The sequence below is a fragment of the Saimiri boliviensis genome, chromosome 18 (assembly GCF_048565385.1).
Source record: "Saimiri boliviensis isolate mSaiBol1 chromosome 18, mSaiBol1.pri, whole genome shotgun sequence".
Taxonomy (NCBI): Eukaryota; Metazoa; Chordata; class Mammalia; order Primates; family Cebidae; genus Saimiri; species Saimiri boliviensis.
The window spans coordinates 47,100,466-47,123,092 of record NC_133466.1 but is presented as its reverse complement, the minus strand read 5'-3'; the positions used below and the strand labels follow the sequence as shown (position 1 = coordinate 47,123,092).

General features: G+C 45.1%; 1 protein-coding gene and 1 long non-coding RNA gene across 7 annotated transcripts in view; one reads left to right on the top strand and one right to left on the bottom strand.

The window, feature by feature from the left end:
- The window catches only part of LOC141581980 (uncharacterized), a 1,111,619-nt gene that overhangs the window by 520,869 nt on the left and 568,123 nt on the right, over positions 1–22,627 (top strand). The gene's annotated exons all lie outside the window — the stretch shown is intronic.
- LOC141582043 (tubulin beta-8 chain-like) lies at positions 10,695–12,916 on the bottom strand. Of its 5 annotated transcripts, none has more exons than XM_074389401.1 (5): positions 12,860–12,916; positions 12,479–12,587; positions 12,289–12,399; positions 11,668–11,791; positions 10,695–11,430 (listed from the first exon to the last, which is right to left on the bottom strand). In XM_074389401.1, the coding sequence occupies exons 1-5, from the start codon at positions 12,914–12,916 to the stop codon at positions 10,728–10,730; spliced, it is 1,104 nt and encodes a 367-aa protein (XP_074245502.1). In that variant the 3' UTR covers positions 10,695–10,727. The 5 variants fall into 5 exon arrangements, with proteins under 5 accessions (XP_074245502.1, XP_074245503.1, XP_074245504.1 ...); XM_074389402.1 differs by having other exon boundaries at positions 10,695–11,337; positions 11,680–11,791; XM_074389403.1 differs by having other exon boundaries at positions 10,695–11,093; positions 11,700–11,791.

Genomic DNA, 22,627 nt, shown 5'->3' with positions numbered 1-22,627 from the left:
TTTATGACTCTAGTACTTGGCATCAGGAAAGAACGTAAGATGGGTTTATAGAATTTAATAATGATTTTGATTAGTTTGGTTGTCATTTTCATCTCAGTGGTTTAAAGCAGTTTTTAAAGTAAAACAAAATAGCCACAGACATAAGATGTGCCTTTACAGATTCATCCTGAATGGCTCTGAGTCTTTGATAAGCCACTTAGCTTTTCTGAGATCCAAATTATTCATGTGAAAGATAAGGAGGAGATCTACTTGACCAACTTTACCCACTTCATGGGTGAGGGTGATAAGCAATCCTAAAAATAACAATCAGCATGAAGTTTCCAAAATCATACATTCACATTTCTAAAAACTACTTGTTTAAAAAGTACCTTCATAAACAAGGTATTTTATACTGGCAAAAAAAATGAGGCCTAAATAACATGTCAGTAAAGCTCTTTTTAAGTTGTAAAGTATACATGTGAAATAATATGGCTTTTAGTTTCTATTATAATAACTATAACCAGGTTTCTTCTTGGATGTTGTGGGTTCTTGACCTCCAACCTCTTAAAGAATAAGCAGTGGTACTGCTTCAGCTGCACTGTATGCTTGCAAAGTTAAATTCTGGACCAAAGATGGTGTTGCAGAAAGGTGATTTTATTTAGGTATAGAAAAGAGAAGGAAAGGAGAAGAAGAGAAAGGCTTCCACAAAGAGTGTGGAAGGGAATTCCAGAGGGGAAATCCCAGAGGGACCTCCTACCATGTGGGAGGGGATTCCAGAAAGTTGGAAATCCAGTGCAGGTGAGGGAGCATGGACTTTTATCCTGGGAGAAACCCCCACCTTCTCCAAGACGCTGAGCCAATGAAAGGAGTTTCTTAGAACTTCCTCTGGAGTGATTGACTTTTAGTTTTTTCCCCTTCCTGTGAAATTCAAACATAAACATTTGAATCTCCTGGATGGAGAGAGATGGGAGCAGGGCATGGCACTGGGAAATTCTTGCCTTTAAAGCTATGCCCCCTCACGGACCCAGAAAGAGAACACATTCCCTCATAACCACCTGGCATAACTCAAAAGATCACAGTCTAGCTTGCAGATAGAAGAGCCTGTTTCCAGGGCTCATAATTCATTGAAGAGTAGAAGGCAATTTTATTTTCATTTAATACAATGAAAATAAAATGATACTTCCTTCTGGCTTCCTTTACTTCAGCTTTTTTATGAGGAAATAAAACATCTTACAAGTGCATAGAACTTAAATTTTTAAAACACTTCCATATCCGTTATCTCTTTTAATCCTCAGGACCATCCCCACTTGGCAGATCAAAAATCCATTTTTCAGAACTGGGAGTGACTTACATTAGACCTTCCAGCAAGTGAGAGAGAGTTGGACTTCAAACTGAGGTCATCAGGTGGCAAGTTTTCTACCTTTCCGTCAGAGGTCATCAGGTGGCAAGTTTTCCACCTTTCCATCAGACCAAAATCACATAGCATTAGAGTATTTGAGATCATTCTAATGTTTTTAGAGATTAAGAAGCAGAGACCAAGAGATTCCAAATGACCTAAGATCACACAATTAAGGAAAGTATTACGAACCCAGAATGCCCCACTTGCCCCAGTCCCTAAATAATTATATATTATCTTTTGTGAGATCCAGCGTCAAAGATGGCCCCCCGTGATTCCCACCTGCCAGTATTCATATTCTTGTATAATTTTGTCTCACATGAAAGAGGGCTGACTTGTATAACCAATAGGATATTGTGGTAATGGCAACATGTGACTTCTGAGGCTAGGACACAAAAGAAATTGCAGCCGTTTTCTTGTTCTTTTGAAACGTGTGCTCTGAGGGAAGGCAGACACAAGGTTGTGAGGACACTCAGGACACTCCAAAGGGTTCTTGAATGTCCAAGGAGCAGAGGCATCTTGCCAAGAGACAGTATCTCCAGTTATGTGAGTTAGCAATGGTTCTTCTGGTCCCATTAGAAATTTCATTTAAATTTTCAGAGATTGCAGTCCTCGCCAACATCTGGACTATAACTCCAGGACAGACCCTAAGCCAGAACCATGCAGCTAAATCACTCCTGAATTTCTGACACACAAACTGTGTTATAATAAGCATTTGTTGCTGTTTAAGTCACTTAGTTTTTGAGGAGATTCATTATGTAACAATAAATAACTAACATATTTTCTGTTACAGACAATAGGCTCTCCAAAGAGAATGTGTGCACATTCTCCTGTCTTCTCCTGATTTCAGACTTCTTTCCCTAAAATGTAGTCACAAATACACTTACCATCAGTTCCCTAAACTCCTTGTCAAGGATATTAATCAAATGAGAGAAGCTACTTCAATAATCTGATTCACTATAATCTTCACCCAGCTGCCCCAGGAGTTTTCCACCTTGTCCCAAAGCATTTCCTCACCATGTACTCATGTCTAAAGCCTGAGATAAGGTTGACTAGGCGGTGTGAATATCACAGGCTCTGGATCTGCTCTGTCTTCTACAGAACACCTAATAAGATCTGAGCTACATCTGGTTGAAAAATTTGGTCTAGAAATGATAGGAATGTGGAACTCAATTATACTCCTGTTTATTTAACAAAACTAACTCTCCTCCCCTTCCTCCATCCTTATTTACCTATCAAAAGATTTCATGTTTGTCTTTCAATCCTTCAACCATTCTCCTGTCCTGTATGATTTAACATACTTATTACTGAGAAACCAAAACCATGACAACTCGTTAACTATGAACATGCTCATCCTTTTTAGAAATAAGCTCTCTATAAATCAGAACCCTTTATTTTTCCAAATAAAAATAAAGTGTGAAACCACAAGTCCCCTCGACAAAGACCAGTCCATTTATGCAACTCCCAGGACCAAAATAAATAAAAGATGAAAATCCTGAACTCATCCCATGTCTGCTCTAGGAAAATCCATGATACCTGTCAAGAGGAAGAGAACAAGATGCCAGCCAGCCTATCAGGGCATTACTTTCATTCCCAGCTTCATGGTCAGGAGCAAACATCATCAAGTTCTTTTCACTGGGGATGAAGAGAAGAAGAGGGGCTGGCAACACCCTTTAGGATACCCTCTAGGATCCAGAGAGAAAACAGACATCGCTCCCTCCAAGGCACAGTCAAGAATCACTACCCTAGTCAAGGGGGAGCCAGGAACTTAGTTAGGGCCTCTCTTATCTAGGGTGGACCAACATCAATGCCATGGCAAGGGAGCATCTGGAAGTCTGAAAATAACCAGAACAGAGAAAGAGAAGTAACAGAGAAGGTTACCAGCATGTATCATCCATGTATGGTGTGCCAGGTACTCTGCTGAATGATGGATACTTAGCATCTTATTTAAGTCTCCCAACTGCATAGTGGTTAAGAGTATCTGCTTTGGTGAGAACCTAGCTTCATACCCTCTTTCTGGTTGTATGATGTTGAGCAAGCCATTTGACCTCTCTGAGCCTCAGTTTCCTTCCACGTAAAGCAGGGTAGTGGTTAGTATTACCAGGAGATAGAGTTTACAAAATGAGTATCTTTGAGGAAGAAATGAGATAATTGCAAGTGCAATTATCAAACTGCCCAAAGCATATGAATTACTCAGAGGATTTGATCAGATGCATATTCTTCTTCATTTAATCAGAATTTCTAAGTAATTTGGGGTATAGCCTGAGAGGCTACATTTCTTGCAAGCATCCCAGGAAATAACAATGCTGCTGGCCCAAGAACCACATTTTGGGTAGTGAGGATAAAATGACCCATAACATTCAGTGATATTATTGGTGTTAATATTTTAACATGATCTTCCTAGCAAGAGCAGCAGAGCTGGTAAGTGGCACAACCAGGGTACAAATTCAGGAATATCTCTCTTCCTCCCTTATTTGCCTCTCAAAAGGAGCCAGATATGTTTGGAACGAGATAAACAATGCCTTCATGGGGCCATTTCTTCAGTTATCTACCTGTCCAGTGACTTCATGTGACATTTCAATCCTGACACCTCAAAATCTGCAGAAAGTATAGCAGAGATGTTATGGATTCACTGCATCCTCCATCATATACTCTTACACTGAGGACTTTCTGAGTTGCCAAAAAAACTTCTGTCAGCAAAGACAGATTCGATCAAAAGTGAAAACTGGGCCGGGCGCGGTGGCTCAAGCTTGTAATCCCAGCACTTTGGGAGGCCGAGGCGGGTGGATCACGAGGTCGAGAGATCGAGACCATCCTGGTCAACATGGTGAAACCCCGTCTCTACTAAAAATACAAAAAATTAGCTGGGCATGGTGGCACGTGCCTGTAATCCCAGCTACTCAGGAGGCTGAGGCAGGAGAATTGCCTGAACCCGGGAGGCGGAGGTTGCGGTGAGCCGAGATCGCGCCATTGCACTCCAGCCTGGGTAACAAGAGCGAAACTCCGTCTCAAAAAAAAAAAAAAAAAAAAAAGTGAAAACTGAGATTTAATTCAGCCTGAGCATGAAAGCGATCAACCAGGAGATGGGAGATCAACCCCCTGGGTCACATCCCAGGGACACAAATGGGCTGACTGTTCCATGTTCATTAGAATTAATTCACCACTGTCTGCCTTGGGAATCACAGGGAGGAGCTTCTCTTCTAAGATTGAACAGGCCCTGAGACATGGGCAAGGGGCTTAAATCTCATTGCCTCTCAGTGAAGGGTTCGACCTGAATAAACAGATATTTGCCTTTAGAGAGGGTATAATAAGGTTTCCAAGATGAGTCTGCCATTATTATTTTATACTTATGATACTTTTGAGGCAAGACCACTTTGCATTTTTAAATTAATTTATCTTAAAAATGCAAGTAGTCATGGGAAAAGAAAGCAGGGACCAATTCTGAGAAAGAGAAAAAAGTGAGCGATCTTTACATCCAAAACCCTGACATCAGACACTTTAGAAATTGTGTGCACTGGAGCTGGGTGTTGCTGCAGATACATCAGCAGCTAGTTGTGAAGGTTTGAGGCCAAGTGACATACTTGCAAGCACAGCTAGTTTAAAACGGCACTAATAAGAGTTATGACTGATAAAAGGTGCTGTTCTGTCCCAGGCACTGTGTTAAGCACTGTAAGTGCATTGTCACAGTACTCTCTCCAATAGTCTTATGGAAGACGGCTCAGTTCTCCCTTTCTTACCAAGAATTGGAGTAGTGGTAATGCTACAAACAAATATACTTGTTTACCTGAATTGAATCGTTTGGTAGGAATGAGAGATTCCGCTACTAATCAGAGCACAGAATGTGAGAGAGAATACAAGACAAAAGAGAACAGAAGAGTCTTGTTGTTATTGGTCAACATCAAAGCACTATCACTGGGTCTTTTTAAGTTATATAAACCACTCAACAGAACACATGCGAGCTTTACCAGTGGGCAGCATGCTGAGAGTCCAAACCACTCCTTGATGTGGCTATGGTTTCCTAACAACGGGTCTCTCCTGTGTCTAATTATGGCCAAACCCATTTGGGGAAGACAGTGATGATGTGATGGAATTCTCACAGGGCGTGGCATCACAAAGCCTGAGTTTGCATCCGGGTAACAAATGTGTCCAGGGAACTTAGGGAAAGCAACTAACTTTTCTGACGCTGTATCCTCTTCTGTAAAATGAGGCAAATGCTACTTACTATATAGAACTCATAACCTTCAGTGATTATTATTGGTGCCAGTATGTTAACATAATCTCCGTAGCAAGAGCAGCAGAACTGGTAAGTGGCAGAACCAAGGTACAAAATCAGGACTAACTCTCCCCCTCTTCTAGTTATCTACCAGCCCAATGACTTCCTGTGTGACATTTCAACCCTGACATCTCCAAGTCTCCAGAAAGCAATTCCAGCAGAGATGCAATGGATTCACTGCATCCCCCATCACACTATCTCATACTGAGGACTTTCTGGGTCACTCAGAAAACTTCTGTCAGCCCTCTCTCATCACTCCTATTCAACATAGTATTGAAGTTCTGGCCCGGGCAATCAGGCAAGAAAAAGAAATAAAGGGCATTCGATTAGGAAAAGAGGAAGTCAAGTTTTCTCTACTTGCAGATGACATAATTGCACATTTAGAAGACCTCATTGTCTCAGCCCAAAATCTCCTTAAGCTGATAAGCAACTTCAGCGAAGTCTCAGGACACAAAATCAATGTGTAAAAATCACAAGCATTCCTATACACCCGTAGTAGCCATAAGAGAGTGAAATCATGTGAACTCCCATTCACAATTGCTACTCAGAGAATAAAATACCTAGAAATACAACTAACAAGGGACGTGAAGGATCTCTACCAACCACTGCTCAAGCAGAGACAGATTCAGTCAAAAATGAAACATAAAGTCTAATTCAGCCTGAGGATGAACATGGGCAAACAAAATAATACTTGTGAAAATGACTTCACCCTGTGGTGCAAATATTAGATGTTGTCCTTAGAGGAAAATCTTTTATCCTTTCCCCCTGAGAAATTCAGAGCCGCAAGCAGTGTTTAGTTTTTAGTTCTTATGCAAAAAAATGGCAAGTAATGCATGAATCATCAGAGCATTTGCTTTCTGCAGCGTCATTTTTTTCTTTCTCCCCTTTCCACTGGCAATGAGGCCTTTTGAAAACTAACAGTTCTCTATAATCAGTTGGTTCTCCCCTTCATGCCTAACCGAGGTTTCTTAGAAAGCAAGGAAACATGTCTTCTTTCAGTACCTTGAGAAAGGAATGCTGGCAAAGATAACTCAGAATCACAGGCCACTCGCTTAACACTGTAATGTCTGGCTTTTGATCATAGGCTCACTTCAAACATTTCAGGAGCAAATCAAGCACATACTTCTGCACACATGCACACAAGACATGCACCCACAGTGTGATGAGAAATTCCTGCCCTACCCCTTGCTTCTTATTAAAGCAAGGTCTGTCACTAACAGCTGGAAGACAAAGAAAAAGAAATGCTTGGAGGGGACATTTACCTATGGTCATGAAACCAAGGCCCCATTGACAAAGCAAAAGTAGAGCTAAGAATGGACTTAAGTGTTACTGATGTAAGAGAAGGACTTTTTAAATACTGGAACTCCCCCACCCTTTCACTGCTAACCTGGTCTTGCCTCTGGGAGTATTGATCTCCACACTCTCTGGCAAAGTCTGTAAAAGAAACTGGCTAAAGAAAATGTGGCACATATACACCATGGAATACTATGCATCCATAACAAAGGAACTTCTTTAAAGAATATATCCAACTTCTTATCTTGCTATTCTGCCATTAATTTTTATTTGAAGCTCCTTTTAACCTACCATTCATTTCCTTGCCAAGGAATTGCAAGCTTATTCACTAGTCTCATCATACTAGCTGCGAACAAGCCCACTGCATGTCACACTGGGTGGCCAGCATGTCTGTGAAGGGCAGAAGCTGGGGCAGCCAAACAGCTAAGGCCAGCTAGTAAGCACCCGATGCCCACTCTATAGAGGACTCCACACTAAAAGACAAGGTTAGCAAATGCCAGGCTGCGTCACCAGTTATTCCCCCCAAAACAAAAAAGTAACCCCGCCAGGAAACATGTGTGAGTACACACCTAAGCATAGGCACACAGCTACATGCAAAGGCGAAAGGCTGGGAAGGAACCAAATCCACCTCTGAACACCACTTACTTCTGGGGAAAAGGCAGGTGAGGACAATTACCAGCATTCCTCACCTTGTCAACTGGTGAGCTTGTGTCAGTTTTGGCTTTTTTTTTTTTAAGGCAATTTGCACTCCTTGGGCGATCACACAGGCCCTGCAAAACCGAACCATCAACAACCACCTTCCCATGAGGCCAAACAATGGCTTCCCTCAAAGTTCGACCCACCTGCCCACCTGCCAGTCCTGGTCCCATGCAGGGGGCTACTGGCCTCCAGGGGTACAGGAGTCGAGGCCAAACCCACACCACAGATTCCTGGTGAAACCAGCATATATCCAAGGACCTTTCCCCCACCTGGGTCATGTGCCCACTGCACAAATATGCCTGTGCTTGCTCCCCTAGGACAGAGACTCCCTTTTATTACAGTTGCAATGAGGAATAGGGAGTTCTGGTGCTGTCCTATACAGGTTGGATGCTAATCTGATGCAGTGCTGTTGGAGAAGCTTGCCTGAGTCAGGTGCGTTCTCAGCACATGATGTATGCTCTCCCTTCAAGTTGCAGGAGTCCCAGAAGGTAAGTGCTGCTGCAACTCCCATTTCCTGGTGAGCAGAGGTCAGGTGATCTGCAGCCGCCCAAGCAGCTGCTAAGTGGCCCACAGGCCGGATCTGCATCTCACTTGCAGAGTCCCTTCCTGGCTGCTGGGGCTGCCCTGGAGACTCATCCTGCCTCCTCCTCCTCTTCCCTCCACAACGATGCCAGCTTCTATCCACAGCTGCACTCCAGGTGGGGAACACCTGTGGATGTACCAGGGTACAACTACGCAAAGACTCCAGCGTGCAGAAGGGCCCCTGCCCCACGTCATTTCCATATCCAAGACCAAGCTCATCTAGGGCTTCAGCAAATCCAAGCCTCCCTGAATTCCCTGCTGAAACCAAGCTGAGTCATATGACCCCCACTACACTGGTTAGCTGCCAGTTCCAGATGCTGCTACCCTTGGCCTCTGTCTGTACAGTTCTGAAGTCCTACAAAAATATTGAAATCCTAAGCTGACTCTCACCCAAGGAAGTAAACAACAACCAGGGGCCACCAGGGGTAGAGAACATACCCAGACAGGTACTGCTGCCTTCAGGCTTAACTTCCTTCCCCTGTTATTCGCCATGCTTGCCAGGCTGGAAGGGGGACTCCAGAAACTTTGGAAACCCAAACCTGTAGCTAGAATATGGATACGATGCCTGAAAGAGCACCACTCCTATCCATAAAATCCTCAGATGGAACCAGGTAATTGGGAAATACGTGGGTACCAATCCCAACCCCTAGACTCAGGTGAGAATTGCAGTAGTGACTTGCCCCCCTGCCACTCCGGCTGTACCACTACTGCTACAGGAGGAAGGCGCATCTGACCCCATGCTCAAGTGCAGACACTAGGTGGTTGCTGCAGCTGAACCTTCCCAGCTGGATCCATGCAAGGTCATCTCAAATGGGTGTGTGCCTGGGCTGGGCAAGGATACCCCTCAAACAGTGAAAGCCACTGAGGAGGGCTGTCAGAGAGGCCCCTTTTCCTGCTCCAAAAACAGGTTGGGGGAGCATGGGGGACCTCTCCCACCTCGCTGCTACTTCCAGGAGCCACTTCTTTCAAGATGAGGTACGATCCTCTTTGCCTGCTCTCATTTGCCCCCAGTAGCCCATTGTCAACATTCAGACGATAAACAGAGGAGCCTCACCTGTTTTCCCTGACACCAGGAGCCACTTCTTTCAAGATGAGGTACGATCCTCTTTGCCTGGCCTCATTTGCCCCCAGTAGCCCATTGCCAACATTCAGACAATAAAAAGAGGAGCCTCGCCTGTTTTCCCTGACAGGCAGGTGGGTGTGCCCGGGGGACCTGGAGTGAATCCTGTACTTCTACCCACCCCATGGCTATACTGGCTTTGTCCTGTCTGATATGAGTGGGTGGAGAACTACCAAGATGTCATCACACAGGCCATGGACAAGTTCTACAAGAGCCACGTAGAAGAGCACTGTCCTGGCATGCTGCCAGCACCCAGCTCATGCACACATCTTATTTGACAGCTTCCTCGAAGCAGGTCTTGAAGTCCAGGCTCCTGAGAAGCCTGGGGAAGAGACTCTGCCGGGCTAAAGAACCCATCCCCAAAGGTGCCACCCTCACCAGTCTCATCCTGACAATCTTGGATTACTATTGCCCTGAAGTTTTGGAGTGGGGGACAGACAGGAGAACGCCCATTAGCCACCTTTCCAGGGAACATCAGCCCTGCAGACTGGGGCAGGTCAGACCTCCGTGCAGGCATTTGTTTCCTCACTGGTTGTCAGGGGGGAAAACGGCACTTGTGAGCACCTGCCTGTCTTCCCAGGCCCCGTTCAGAAACCCCGTCTGTGCCTTTGGAGAGAGACTACCCCAAGTATGCAGGCCAGCAACTGCACCCTACAGCCTTCAGGACCTAATCCCCTTCCATATGGGGTTCACTGCATGTGAGTAGATGATGGGCTCGATTCCCGCCCACTAGCCCCTGCTAGATACCCCGGCCCACCTCCTTAAGAGAATGAGGCCACAGACACACCCAGGCCCTATGGTGAGTGGGTGGCTGGAGCCCTACTTGCCCACCCTTCATTGCTGGTTCAGGGCCAACTGTCTGACCACATTCCTACCCTGAGATGATATGTGGGGAACATCATCCACCAGGGTCACTAACCACTTACAAAATTCCAGAAACAGAGGCCCAGCTGGTCCCCTGGAAGTTCAGTAAATAGGATAAACCAAGGTTGCCTTCAGAAACGGGTTTCCCACTAAGTAGCTGTCCAAGGTCCAGGCCGGCCCCAAGTTTGCGTGAAGCCTGCCTGCCATGTCCACAGCCCATGCTGACCCCCTCCAGGAGCCACTGGACTGCTGGTTCCTGGGATGTGAGAAGCCCAAGACAGCTGCAGCCTTGCAGGACCACTAGTATGCCCATCTGGAAGCAGTACCCAGAGGGCCTATAGAAAGAAGTTGGAGGTGAAACCAGATGCTATGAAGACATTTTATTAGGTCAAGCTACTTGCTATGAAAATGCTTTAAAACACAGGAGGAGATGTAAAGACTCAAGTGTGTAGTGACAACTGCTATCAAAACACACTAAAAAAATCCACACTGCTTCCCCCTTTACCTAGAAAAGGAAGCTTCTAGGCTACCTCCTCCTCCTCCTCCGCACACTCCTCAAACTCCTCCTCCTCAGCTGTGGCATCTTGGTATTGCTGGTATTCTGACACCAGGTCATTCAGGTTGCTCTCAGCCTCGGTGAACTCCATCTCATCCATGCCCTCGCCCGTGTACCAGTGCAGGAAGGCCTTGCGCCTGAACATAGCTGTAAACTGCTCAGAGATGCGTTTGAAGAGCTCTTGGATCGCTGTGTTGTTACCAATGAAGGTGGCCGACATTTTTAGCCCCCGGGGTGGGATGTCACAGACGGCTGTTTTCACATTGTGAGGGAGCCATTCAGCAAAGTAGCTGCTGTTCTTATTTTGAATGTTGAACATTTGCTCATCCACCTCCCTCATGGACATGCGACCTCTAAAAATGGCAGCCACAGTTAGGTAGCGGCCATGACGGGGGTCACAGGCGGCCATCATATTCTTAGCATCAAAGAGCTGCTGAGTGAGCTCAGCCACGGTCAGGGCCCGGTACTGCTGGCTGCCCCGGCTGGTCAGTGGGGCAAAGCCGGGCATGAAGAAGTGCAGCCGGGGAAATGGAACCATGTTCACCGCCAGCTTCCGCAGGTCAGCATTCAGCTGGCCCGGGAAGCGCAGGCACGTGGTGACCCCACTCATGGTAGCAGACACCAGATGATTCAGGTCACCATAGGTGGGTGTGGTCAGTTTTAAGGTCCTGGAACAGATGTTATAGAGCGCTTCGTTATCAATGCAGAACGTCTCGTCTGCATTTTCTATGAGCTGGTGGACGGAGAGGGTGGCATTGTAGGGCTCCACCACGGTGTCTGACACCTTGGGCGAGGGCAGGACGCTAAATGTGTTTATGATCCTGTCTGGGTACTCCTCCCGAATTTTGCCCATGAGAAGGGTACCCATCCCAGACCCAGTCCCCCCACCCAGGGAGTGGGTCAGCTGGAAACCCTGCAGGCAATCACAGCTCTCAGCTTCTTTTCTCACAACATCCATCACCGACTCCATCAGCTCTGCGCCTTCTGTGTAGTAGCCCTTGGCCCAGTTGTTCCCGGCCCCACACTGACCTGTAAGGTAGTACAGTCAGTCACTCGATGGCCAGGTATATGGTCATCGGTGGTCACCACCACAATGCAAAAAGCACCATTCACCCTGCAGGTGGAGCAAGTTAAACCCTCTCCCCTAAAGTTACAGGACAGCAGCCTTGCCTGTTAGAACCCAGATCAGGAGCCAAACCTGAGACAGCTGCCTGTTAGCACCTAGATCAGGAGCCAAACAAGAGACTCGCTGCAGGTGGCTCCTGCCCGTTCCCAGCGAAGGCCGTAGTCACCGCCCCAGCTCAGCTCCCTGCAGGGAGATCACATCAGCAGCTCCTCACCTTGAGGAGACAGCTGGGCCTTCCTCCCCCATAGCCCATTTAGGAGAGAGAGATTGAGTAATTCAGAGGATGGGAGGGTGTTAAAGGGCCCCGATTCCAGTTCCCACAGAGATGACCTTGGGGCACTCGCTGACTTTGAGCCGCCCTGGCTAAGGAGCCGCACCCCAGTCCTCATCCACATCTCACCAAAGATGAAGTTGTCTGGCCTGAAGATCTGCCCGAAGGGCCCTGAGCGCACAGAGTCCATGGTGCCCGGCTCCAGATCCACGAGCACAGCGCGGGCCACATACCTGCCACCTAAAGGAAACAGGAGGGCATCGGTGAGGAGAGGGCTGGCATTCCCAGGAGGGCGGTCGGGGAAAGACTGGGCTCTCACCGCTGGCCTCGTTGTAGTACACGTTGATGCGTTCCTGCTGCAGGTCACTGTCCCCATGGTAGGTGCCAGCAGGGTCGATGCCATGTTCATCAGAGATCACCTCCCAGAACTGCAAGAGATGCAAGAGGCCAGACAAGCCAGGGCTGAGTCATGGAGCTCAAGGAGCTGGAGTTGCCCCAGTCCTTCTCCCACTTCCATCCCCACCCTCAGGCCACTGGGTCCCTTGGTGTTCACCCTGGCAGCCTCGACAGCCACCCAGCTCTACTGCGTCCGAGGCAGGGAGCCCAGGGCTGGCCATGCAGAGGTACCACACCCTCCACTGCCAACATCACCAGCCACCCTGCAGGCACGAGCTGGGCCCTCAGAGCCCCAGCCGCCAACCTTTGCACCGATCTGGTTCCCGCACTGTCCAGTTTGGGTGAGCACGATCTCCCTCATAGCCAAGGCAGGATCAGGGCAGCAACAGAAACGTGAGACGAAGACCAATCACAAATGACTCAGCCCACCATCTGCCGATGCTTAAATAGCCCCGTGCCCACCTCCCCCAGCCTTGGATTGGGCTCCCAGAATAAGAAACAGCTGTACTTTTACACAGGTGTGCCCACCTGTGACTCCCTTGGAGGTTAATGGCTATTGGAGAGCTCAGGTGGCCTTGCTGTGGTCCTTTCCACGCTGGGGAGAGCTGGGCAGCTGAAGAACTTCCTCCCATGTCTTTAGTGAGACTAAATCCCTAGCTGAGCTGAAACTGAATTTTCCTCCTATGTGGGAGGGGAAGTCTTATGTTTCCATAGTCAGAGTTCGCTTGCACGTGTCCTATATTAATGACATACTTTTGTAATTGATGAGTCCTTTCATCTCTTAGGAGAGCTGTGGTTAGAAAAGGCTTTCTGTACACTAACTCAACAGGACCTAATTATAAGTTTCCTTTGGAGCAGCTGAAACCCATAGTAAGCTATGGGTGTTAGAGACAGGCCTCTTGATTTCGCTAGAGTCTTTAGAGTTTTATTAGTTATTTCACCTTTCAAGAGGACTGTAGTCTCCACACAGAGTGAAGGTGATATTTGATTCCTAAAGCTGAGAACAGGTGTTGGGATATGTCTGCTGTGAAAGATGGACCATTGTCACTTTGCACGCTTTTAGATGATCCAAACTGAGGAATTACATCTTCTGGTAAACACATTTCAGATAGCATGGGGAATGTCTTGATCTAACCAGTGAAGGTATCAGTAAGCATTAGCAGATATTTAAAGGTGCCTGAGTAAATCAGAGTTTTCAGTCCTCACCTGGAGAGGCTTCTCAATGTTGGACAGGTTAAACTAGAGGAGGAGAAAATTGCTGGCTGTTTGGGTTATTTCAGGCACAGAGCTCAGGGCAGGTTCACCTGTTTTAGTGTCTTGAAAAGATTTAAGGTAAGATTTAAGATTTAAGATAAACCAATGAGACATTAACTGAAACAAAGAATCCCTTCTAGGGTGAAAACAATCATGTAAGTGCTTAACTATTTTCCTACGATTAGTATTTGGAATTGGTAATGTATTACCATGAGTCAGCCAGCCAGAGGGTTCTGGACTAAACTGCAATCCCTGGCCCATTCTTCAGAGCCTTCTGGCCCAGCTCTAGGCATGCTGACCGGCATGCCCATCAGCTTCGGTGCAGTGACCTTGACTACTGTATTTGCAAGGGCGTTTTCTTTTACATGGTCAATCTCTCTTTTGATGTCCTCTGCAGTGAATTATAGTCACTTTTCTTTGGTACCCAGGCAGCATTCTAACAAGCTCAAAACCTGAGCGATGTTGTATGGAAAGGCCCTTTGTGGTCAGGAGTCCCTACCCATTCCAAATTGCAGCATAAGTATGAAACACTGAAAAGTCATACTTAGAATCAGTGTAAATGTTAACTTTTAAATCCTTCCCCAACTGCAGGGCTCTGGTAAGTTCAATTAACTTAGCTTTTGGAGCTGTGGTAGAGGCCAGCAAGACATGTGACTTGATTAACTTGTGCTGACTAATCAGAGCATATCTAGCCCTCCTGTTATCCTGATGCATGAAACAACTTGCATCTGTTAACCACTCTTCCTTGGGATGGTCAAGGAGCTCATTCTGGCCCACTAGAATAAATTTGTTTCATAACCTGTGACATGGTTTGGCTCTGTCTCCAGTCAAATCGCATCAGTTATAGCTCTCATAATTCCCCTGTGTCTTGGAAAGGACCCAGCTGGAGGTAATTGAATCGGGGAGTGGGGCGGGTCTTTCCCACACTGTTCTTGTGACAGTGAATAAGCCTCATGAGATCTGATGATTTTATTTTAATTTCATTTTATTTTTTGAGACACAGTCTTGCTCTGTTGCCCAGGCTGGAGTACAGTGGCATAATGTCGGCTCACTGCAGCATCTGTCTCTTGGGTTCAATGGATTTTCCTGTCTCAGGCTCTTGAGTAGCTGGGATTACAGGTACCCACCACCATGCATGGCTAATTTTTGTATTTTTAGTAGAGACGTGATTTCACCGTGTTGGCCAGGCTGGTCTCGAACTCCCGACTTCAGGTGATCCACCTGCCACCTTGGCCTCCCAAAATGCTGGGATCACTCCCCTTTATAAAGGAGAGTTTTCCTACACAAGCTCCTTTCCCTGCTGCCATGTAAGAGATGTAACTTTTGCTCCTCATTTGCCTTCTGCCATGATTGTGAGGCCCCACCAGCCATGTGGAACTGTGAGTCAATTAAACCTCTTTTATTTATAAATTACCCAGCCTCAGATATGTCTTTACTAGCAGCATGAGAACAGATGAATAACAACCTGTATGCTGGGAAGGCTGGGAGCACCTGTGTGCTCTGGCAGATAAGGAGTTGGGTTTATAGTTTGTCAGACTTCAAGGGTTATCTCTAGAGTGTCTAGCGATAAGGACTGATACTTTAATAAATGTTCTCCTATAATCCACTGGTGCCCTTTAGCTTCTAGGACCACCTTTTATTAACGTGGGGTCAAAAAACCTTTAGGCGCTTTCCTAATGTTTATTAACCTTGCCTACTAGAAAAGTTGTAGCAGCAACTGCGCTAAGAAATCTAAGACACCCTGAGCCCACCTGGTCTATCTGCTCAGAAAAGTCGGCTACTGGCCTTGGAGTGTTTCCCAGTTTTGGGACAAGATTACTCAAGGCCTATGCCTTGCTTTTTGGCCACATAAAGAAAAAATGGTTTATCCAATTTGTGGACACCCAAGGCTGCAGCAGAGACTAATTTCTCTTTGAAAGTACTGAAGGTTACCTTGCAGTTCAAATTACATTGAAGAAGCTCTAATATTTTCCTTTTAGTGTTCTACATAAAGGCTTGGCTACATATCCAAATCTGGGCACACATAAGCTGCAGTACCCAACTGTCACCTAAAAAGGCCCACAGCCATTTGTTGGACTAGGACTCTTGGATGACTAAAAAAACTTTTTTTCCTTCAAGGGATGTTGATCAGTTCCAGAGGTTAAGATAGATTCCAAATATTTGAGTCTTTGAGTCATAATCTGAGTCTTGTATGGTGACACCCTATAGCTGCCATTTCCCAGGAAATATATCAATTTAACAGTATTATTATCTGAGTCATTTTTAGTCAGGCTAGCAATGAGCAAGTCATTTGCATACTGAATAATTGTGCCCCTTTGCAATTGTGAATTTAAGTCCTTAGTTAGAACATTTTCAAATAATTGGGGCTAATTAAGAACTCTTCAGAGAGGACTGTCCAGGTTAGTTTGGAGGCTAAATGAGTATCTGGATCAGTCCATTCAAAGGCAAACATATGGTGAATCTGGATGCATTGAGATGCAGAAAAATGTGTCTTTCACATTTAAGAATGTAAACCAGGCCGGCGCGGTGGCTCAAGCCTGTAATCCCAGCACTTTGGGAGGCCGAGGCGGGTGGATCACGAGGTCGAGAGATCGAGACCATCCTGGTCAACATGGTGAAACCCCGTCTCTACTAAAAATACAAAAAAAACATTAGCTGGGCATGGTGGCGCATGCCTGTAATCCCAGCTACTTAGGAGGCTGAGGCAGGAGAATTGCCTGAACCCAGGAGACGGAGGTGGCAGTGAGCCGAGATCGCGCCATTGCACTCCAGCCTGGGTAACAAGAGCGAAACTCCGTCTCAAAAAAAAAAAAAAAAAAAAAAAAAAAAAAGAATGTAAACCAGCTTGCACTCCCCGAGACTTGGGTAAGAATTGGGGACAATGGGGTGTACGGAGACAAGAACTGCATTTATTAATGCTCTAAGGTTTCTGACAAATCTGTAGGCTTTTGATCTGGTAACATGCGAGCATTGTAAGGAGATTCTCATGGTCTTAATAAGTCATATGGCAAGAATTTGGCAATAAGGGGTTGAATTTCCTCTCATGCTCCCTGCCTTAAAGTGTATTGTGTTTTCCGGGGGTGAGGAGCATGAGGCTGAAGTTGGATTTGAATGGTCTTTAGTGTGTTTCCCAGAGCCTGGGTGGCCCAAACCTCAGGATTTACTTGAGATAACACCTCAGGTGGTAAATGTGACACCTATTCTTAACTTCTTCCCCTCCCCCAGGGGTCAGGAACAAAAGTAACATTTAATCTGCTTTATGAATACACCACTTATTTCTCAAAGACAGAGAAAGAATATTTCCTTCCATTTAGGTATCATATATATATATAGAGAGAGAGAGAGAGATCTTCTTTATAATATATATTATATATTTATTATAAATTATATTATCTATCATTATATATATATTAAAGAATATATACACACTACTTATTTCTCAAAGATAAAGAATATTTCCTTCCATTTAGGCATTCCTAAATTGCTGCCCAGTGAACCCTAAGCTCTCGGAGGAGGCCAAGGCAGAGCAGAGCCCTCAGGTGGCGGGTAATGCACTTGACCCTGAGGACATCAGGTGCCAGGCCCGCCAGTCCCCGCCGGCGCCCGAGCCGCCTCTGCAGCGTAGGCGTGGCGCCGGCAGCAAGTGGCTGGACACCCTAGACCAGGCCCGCGCCCCCAGCAGCAGGGATCCTGGGGCCGGGCGCCCAGGCGGCAAAGTCAGGCAGTCGCCCCACCAGCAGCCACTCCATCTCATAGGTGTGGATGCAGAGTCCCCAGCGCAGGGGCCCAGGATCCAGAGAGGTTTCCAAGAGGAGCGCACCCTCAGGCCAGATGAGCTGTGCACTGCGCGACCCTGATGCCATCCCAGGGAAGCTCCGCCATCCCGCGCCGGTGCCAGAGCTGCACCTGCAAACTGCGCATCAGGCATGGGAAGCAGTGGGGCCGGGAGGGCTGCGCGCCTGCAATCCTGCGCCTGTGGTCCTGGGGCCGCCCGGGGAGCCCAGGAGAACCCGGAGCCCAGGGGCGCTTGCTCAGAGCTGCGGCTCCACCCGCCTGCGCGCGCATGGGGGTGACTTCGGGAGCCAGGGGGGCCACCGCGGGGCAGGCGCGCGCGTAACGACTTCGCCGGGCTCGCTCGGAGGCTGCAAGCTTGCTGCTGATGGCTGTGGTGGACCCGGCTGGATCGCGGATTCCGGGCTAGAAAGCAGATTTGCGGACTGGGGGTTGTATCGGGGATTTGGGGCTGGGGTGGGGGGCGGCGAAAAGGTGACAGGGGACCGGGCGCGGTGGCTCACGCCTGTAATCCCAGCACTTTGGGAGGCCGAGGCGGGTGGATCACGAGGTTGAAAGATCGAGACCATCCTGGTCAACATGGTGAAACCCCATCTCTACTAAAAATACAAAAAATCAGCTGGGCATGGTGGCACGTGCCTGTAATCCCAGCTACTCAGGAGGCTGAGGCAGGAGAATTACCTGAACCCAGGAGGCGGAGGTTGCGGTGAGCCGAGATCGCGCCATTGCACTCCAGCCTGGGTAACAAGAGCGAAACTCCGTCTCAAAAAAAAAAAAAAAAAAAAGGTAGCAGGGAACAGCCGCTGCTCAGGAGCGAGTGGTTGGAGATCTGAGAAGTCACCGCCATGAGGAAGTTCCTCCGCCTCGGAGCCTCAGGGGCCAGGCGGTCCTGGGCTCCATAGACTGGACTACACGGCTTCCGCGCTCCGAATTCGGGACGCGGAAGATCCACAGCGGCGACTGTCAGCGGCGACACTGCAGAGGTGGAGCCGCCCGGAGCGCGGGAGCTGAGACCTGGACGCCCGGACAAGCCGCGCAGGTAGCGGGGCTCAGTCCGGGGTTGGGGGGAGCCCGAGGCCCGGCTTCTCCTTGGGACCGGCCCTTGGAGGGCGCCGAGCACCCTCGGAGCAGCCAAGCCAAATGGAGCCTCAGCTACTTTCTTTTCTTTTTTTATTTTTATTATATATATACACACGTATGTATACATATAGATGTATACATACGTGTGTATATATATATATTTAAAGACGGGGTTTCACCATGTTGGTCAGGCTGGTCTTGAACTCCCGACCTCAGGTGATCGGCCCCCCTTGACCTCCAAAGTGCTTGGTTTACAGGCTGAGCCACCGCGCCCGGCCTCAGCTGCTCTCTATCCCTCCGAATTCCCGGGCTGCAGCACTTGGTGGGGAATGCGAACGATTTAACTCATTAAGTTAAGCAAACGCAGAATTTTGCTGTTGTTCTTAACCTTCACGTTTAAAGCACGGTGTTTTATACATTATAGGAGGTGCCTAATGAGAACTCATTCCCCCATCAAAAATACCGGGAGTCATTTTCAGTAAGCGAAGAGTTCTCAGGTAAAACTGCCCGTTTGACATCGATACCCGCCTGCGTAGATCGGTTCTTTACTGAAGGTTCTCAGAGGGAAACTTGGAAGTGGGAGTGGGTTCTGTGTTCCTCAATGGGAAGAACATGTTTCTCAAAATGTGAGCTCTTTCTGTGTTTGTCAATTTTACATAAACAGAATGAAAATATGAAGGTTTTAACATTGCTGCATGACACCTGCTGTCTTTTAGTATTCTGATGACATTTTTAAAATTTTCATAATGGAGTGAAAAAACACTTGTTTCTCTAGATATTAAAATGTGCTATTAATTTCTTCAATTAATTGTTTGCTAACAGCTGGAAAGACAGATCAATGCATGGAATAGTACAGGAAATCCAGAAATACTGAAATTATATAAGATATATGTAAGAATTGATCATGTTAACAGTTATGAATGGAAAAGGATTAATTATTGATGAAAACATGCCTGCTTTTTGAAGAAAACTAATAAAATTGTATGCCACAAACATGAGTTCCTGATGGAATACAGATTGAAATTTTTACATATGCAAGTCACAAAAGTACCAGCAGAAAACACAAATGCTTATTTTACAGGTACATTTTATGTTGAGAAAGGCCCTCCTAAGAATTACCTCACAGGCAGGCATTCTGAAGTTTGATTTAGCAAACTAAAGATTAAAACTGCCTCTGTAGCAGGAAAAAAAAATAGAACGTACTTGAAAAGTATTTACTATATTATATATATTCAGATGAAAAGTGTGTTTTCATTTTACAGGGAATTCATTATATATCATATGTATACAGTACTGATATGTATAACATATGTTACAGATATATATATATTAGTTATATATACAAATTAGATAAAATTTTAAATATATATACGCATTAGATGAAAACTGCATCTTCATTTTACAGGTAATTTTTTCAAATCACAACTTTAAAAGTGAGTAAAATACTTTTTTTCAGATCTATGTTACTTATGTACATAGGAAAAAATCCTTTGTGTCCCTGGTATAAGAATTTAAATTAAAAGAGGAATGAAACTGTTTTCTGTTCAATATGTGTGAGGATGTTTGGTACTGCTGCTTAAAGTTTAAGTTACCTATTACTTTTCAAATAGATAATTGGTGGCAAGTACTACATTTAAAAAATGTGTATACCCTTTACCCATCAGTTCCATTGTTGAGAAATGTTAAGTTGTTGAGAAATGCTAAGTGTATGAATATTGTGAAATGCTGAGTGTATGATAAAATATATTGTTTGCTAGGAAGAAAGATGGCAAGGAAAACCTAGCTGCCTCCCCCACTCCGAGTGGAAGATGACTTGGGGCACTCAAACGTGGCAGGACAATATATAAATATCACACACTGGTTAAAACAATTCTTGAAGTGTGGGACATCTGACCCTGCCCCATGGCTTCCTTGTGGAGAATGCTTTTAGTTGGCCTGTGGTCAGTGGTAAGTGGGCACCAGCTGCCTACTTGGTATATTTTTGTGTTATGAGAAAATACTGGGCATCTGTTTGTTAATAATCATCACCTGTTCAGAGAGAATAATTGCATGGGTCAGGGTCTGCCTGAGGCCCACAGCCTGGAATGCTGTCAGCCCCCTGGGGCTGTGAGCTCGGAAGGCTGCTGGTCCTTTGGATAGCTCACTTTGTTGTTCTCTCTGGGTGTCTGCTTCTCAATTCCTTCCGCACCACCTGGGTGGAGGTCTCTATGGCTGAGCTGGTACTCAGTATTGCATTATACTAAAATACCCTTAGGAAATAGAAATACATGTACTTTGTTTTTTGCAGCACTTATTTTAAAAAGAACACATAAATAAATAAATTTCTGTTGCATCCACAGGATGGAATATGTGACCACTGAATCTGACAATAGATATAGAAGTATGTTAATGTGCAAAGATGTATTTTGTTATAGCCAGCAAGGAGAAAAGAATCAGTCTGATTATACATACACACAACATACCATGGTCTTGTGTTAGCAAAAAAGTATGCAAAATATAAAATTTGTAATTTCTGAGCCTTTGTATTTTAAGTAAAGTTTTTTTTTTCTTTTTCTTATCTTTGATTGCTACAGTGAGCATGTATAACACTTTTAGTAAGAGTTTATTATTAATGGAATAATCCTTGGGGAGAGAGGAATACGAATCTTGTACAGATAAAAATAATTTCTCACTTTATATTTTTATCATTATTGTGTGTCATATTTGAACTTTTTCCCTCTTCAGAAATAAAAAGGGAATGTTTTTATCTGTGTTTCCAGATTTTATGTATATAATTATGTACATATGTTTTTATATATATGGATTTATTCCATATATTGTAAACAATGATAGATTAATCATTTCATTTTACTTGTATTCTTTAAAAATAACAAATATAAGTAATTATTATTGCAAAAATGCTGCTTTATAGAAAATACATTTATATTAAATGTATTTTATTTAAAAATATTGAACTCCCCATCTGTGTTAATCCATTCTTTCATTTCATTTATTCATCAAATGTAACCTGAGTACCTACTATGTAGCAGACATATTCTACTATCTCTCAGGACCCTTCCATCCTTAAAAACTTCATGTTTATCTGTACTGTCTGCACAAGCTGAGAGATTTGAAATGGGGATATTAGGACTTATTCTCATTTAAACTTTATCTCCCACCTTTCAAACAAATGAATTTCTGAAGTTAGGAAATAGAAGATAACCTTTAACTGCCCTTTCAAACATTTATCATTTTAAAATACTAATATTAATTAATGGAAAGTCTGGTTTGCATATATTCTGTAAAAATGAGTCATATCTATTCATTTGAATCAGGAGATTCCTTTGACTTCAAACTGTTTGAAAATCAAATAATTAAATTGTTTAAAAAATGTATTATTGTTATTTCAATGCTCTTTCCCCACAGTACCTTTAAGAACTAAAATGTATTTAAGTGCTGCTTATATGCCTAGAACTGCCCTAGACTTGCTGAGTATACCATATTCTGCTTAACATAAAGTCTCATGGATTGCGTGATGCCCCATTATTTTATATATCAATAAAATAATTTTTAAAATGCTACCCGTTATAGTTGTAATAAATCATGAATTATAGGTGGCATTCCAATATTAGAGGTGTTAAAATGTCACCTATTTAAGTCATACTACAAAGTAGGTATAATTGTATTATTTTACTTAATTAAAATGTCATTATTAAGTAGTAGTAATAGTAAGAATGATAACATCTGGCTGACTGCAGCGGCTCACACCTGTAATCCCAGAACTCTGGGAGGCTGAGGTTGGAGGAAAGGGATAACTCTATGAGCCAAAAGCAAAGTAATACGCTTTAGAAACGAAGCAGGCTGGAAACCCACAGTGGCAAAGCAAATAGAATTTCCAGCTGCCTCTGGTAGCCCCTTCCTGGAAGTAGTCACAGCCCAGGGTGTTCAGACTTCTTCCTCTCTTTTT

What these genes read in the sequence shown, in the direction of transcription:
- LOC141582043 (XM_074389399.1), bottom strand. Translation starts at nt 12,916, where the DNA reads ATGAGGGAGATCGTGCTCACCCAAACTGGACAGTGCGGGAACCAGATC. An exon ending in GTACTACAACGAGGCCAGCG is followed by an intron (nt 12,400 to 12,478) that starts GTGAGAGCCCAG and finishes TGTTTCCTTTAG; the next exon opens with GTGGCAGGTATGTGGCCCGC. An exon ending in GCCAGACAACTTCATCTTTG is followed by an intron (nt 11,792 to 12,288) that starts GTGAGATGTGGA and finishes ACTACCTTACAG; the next exon opens with GTCAGTGTGGGGCCGGGAAC.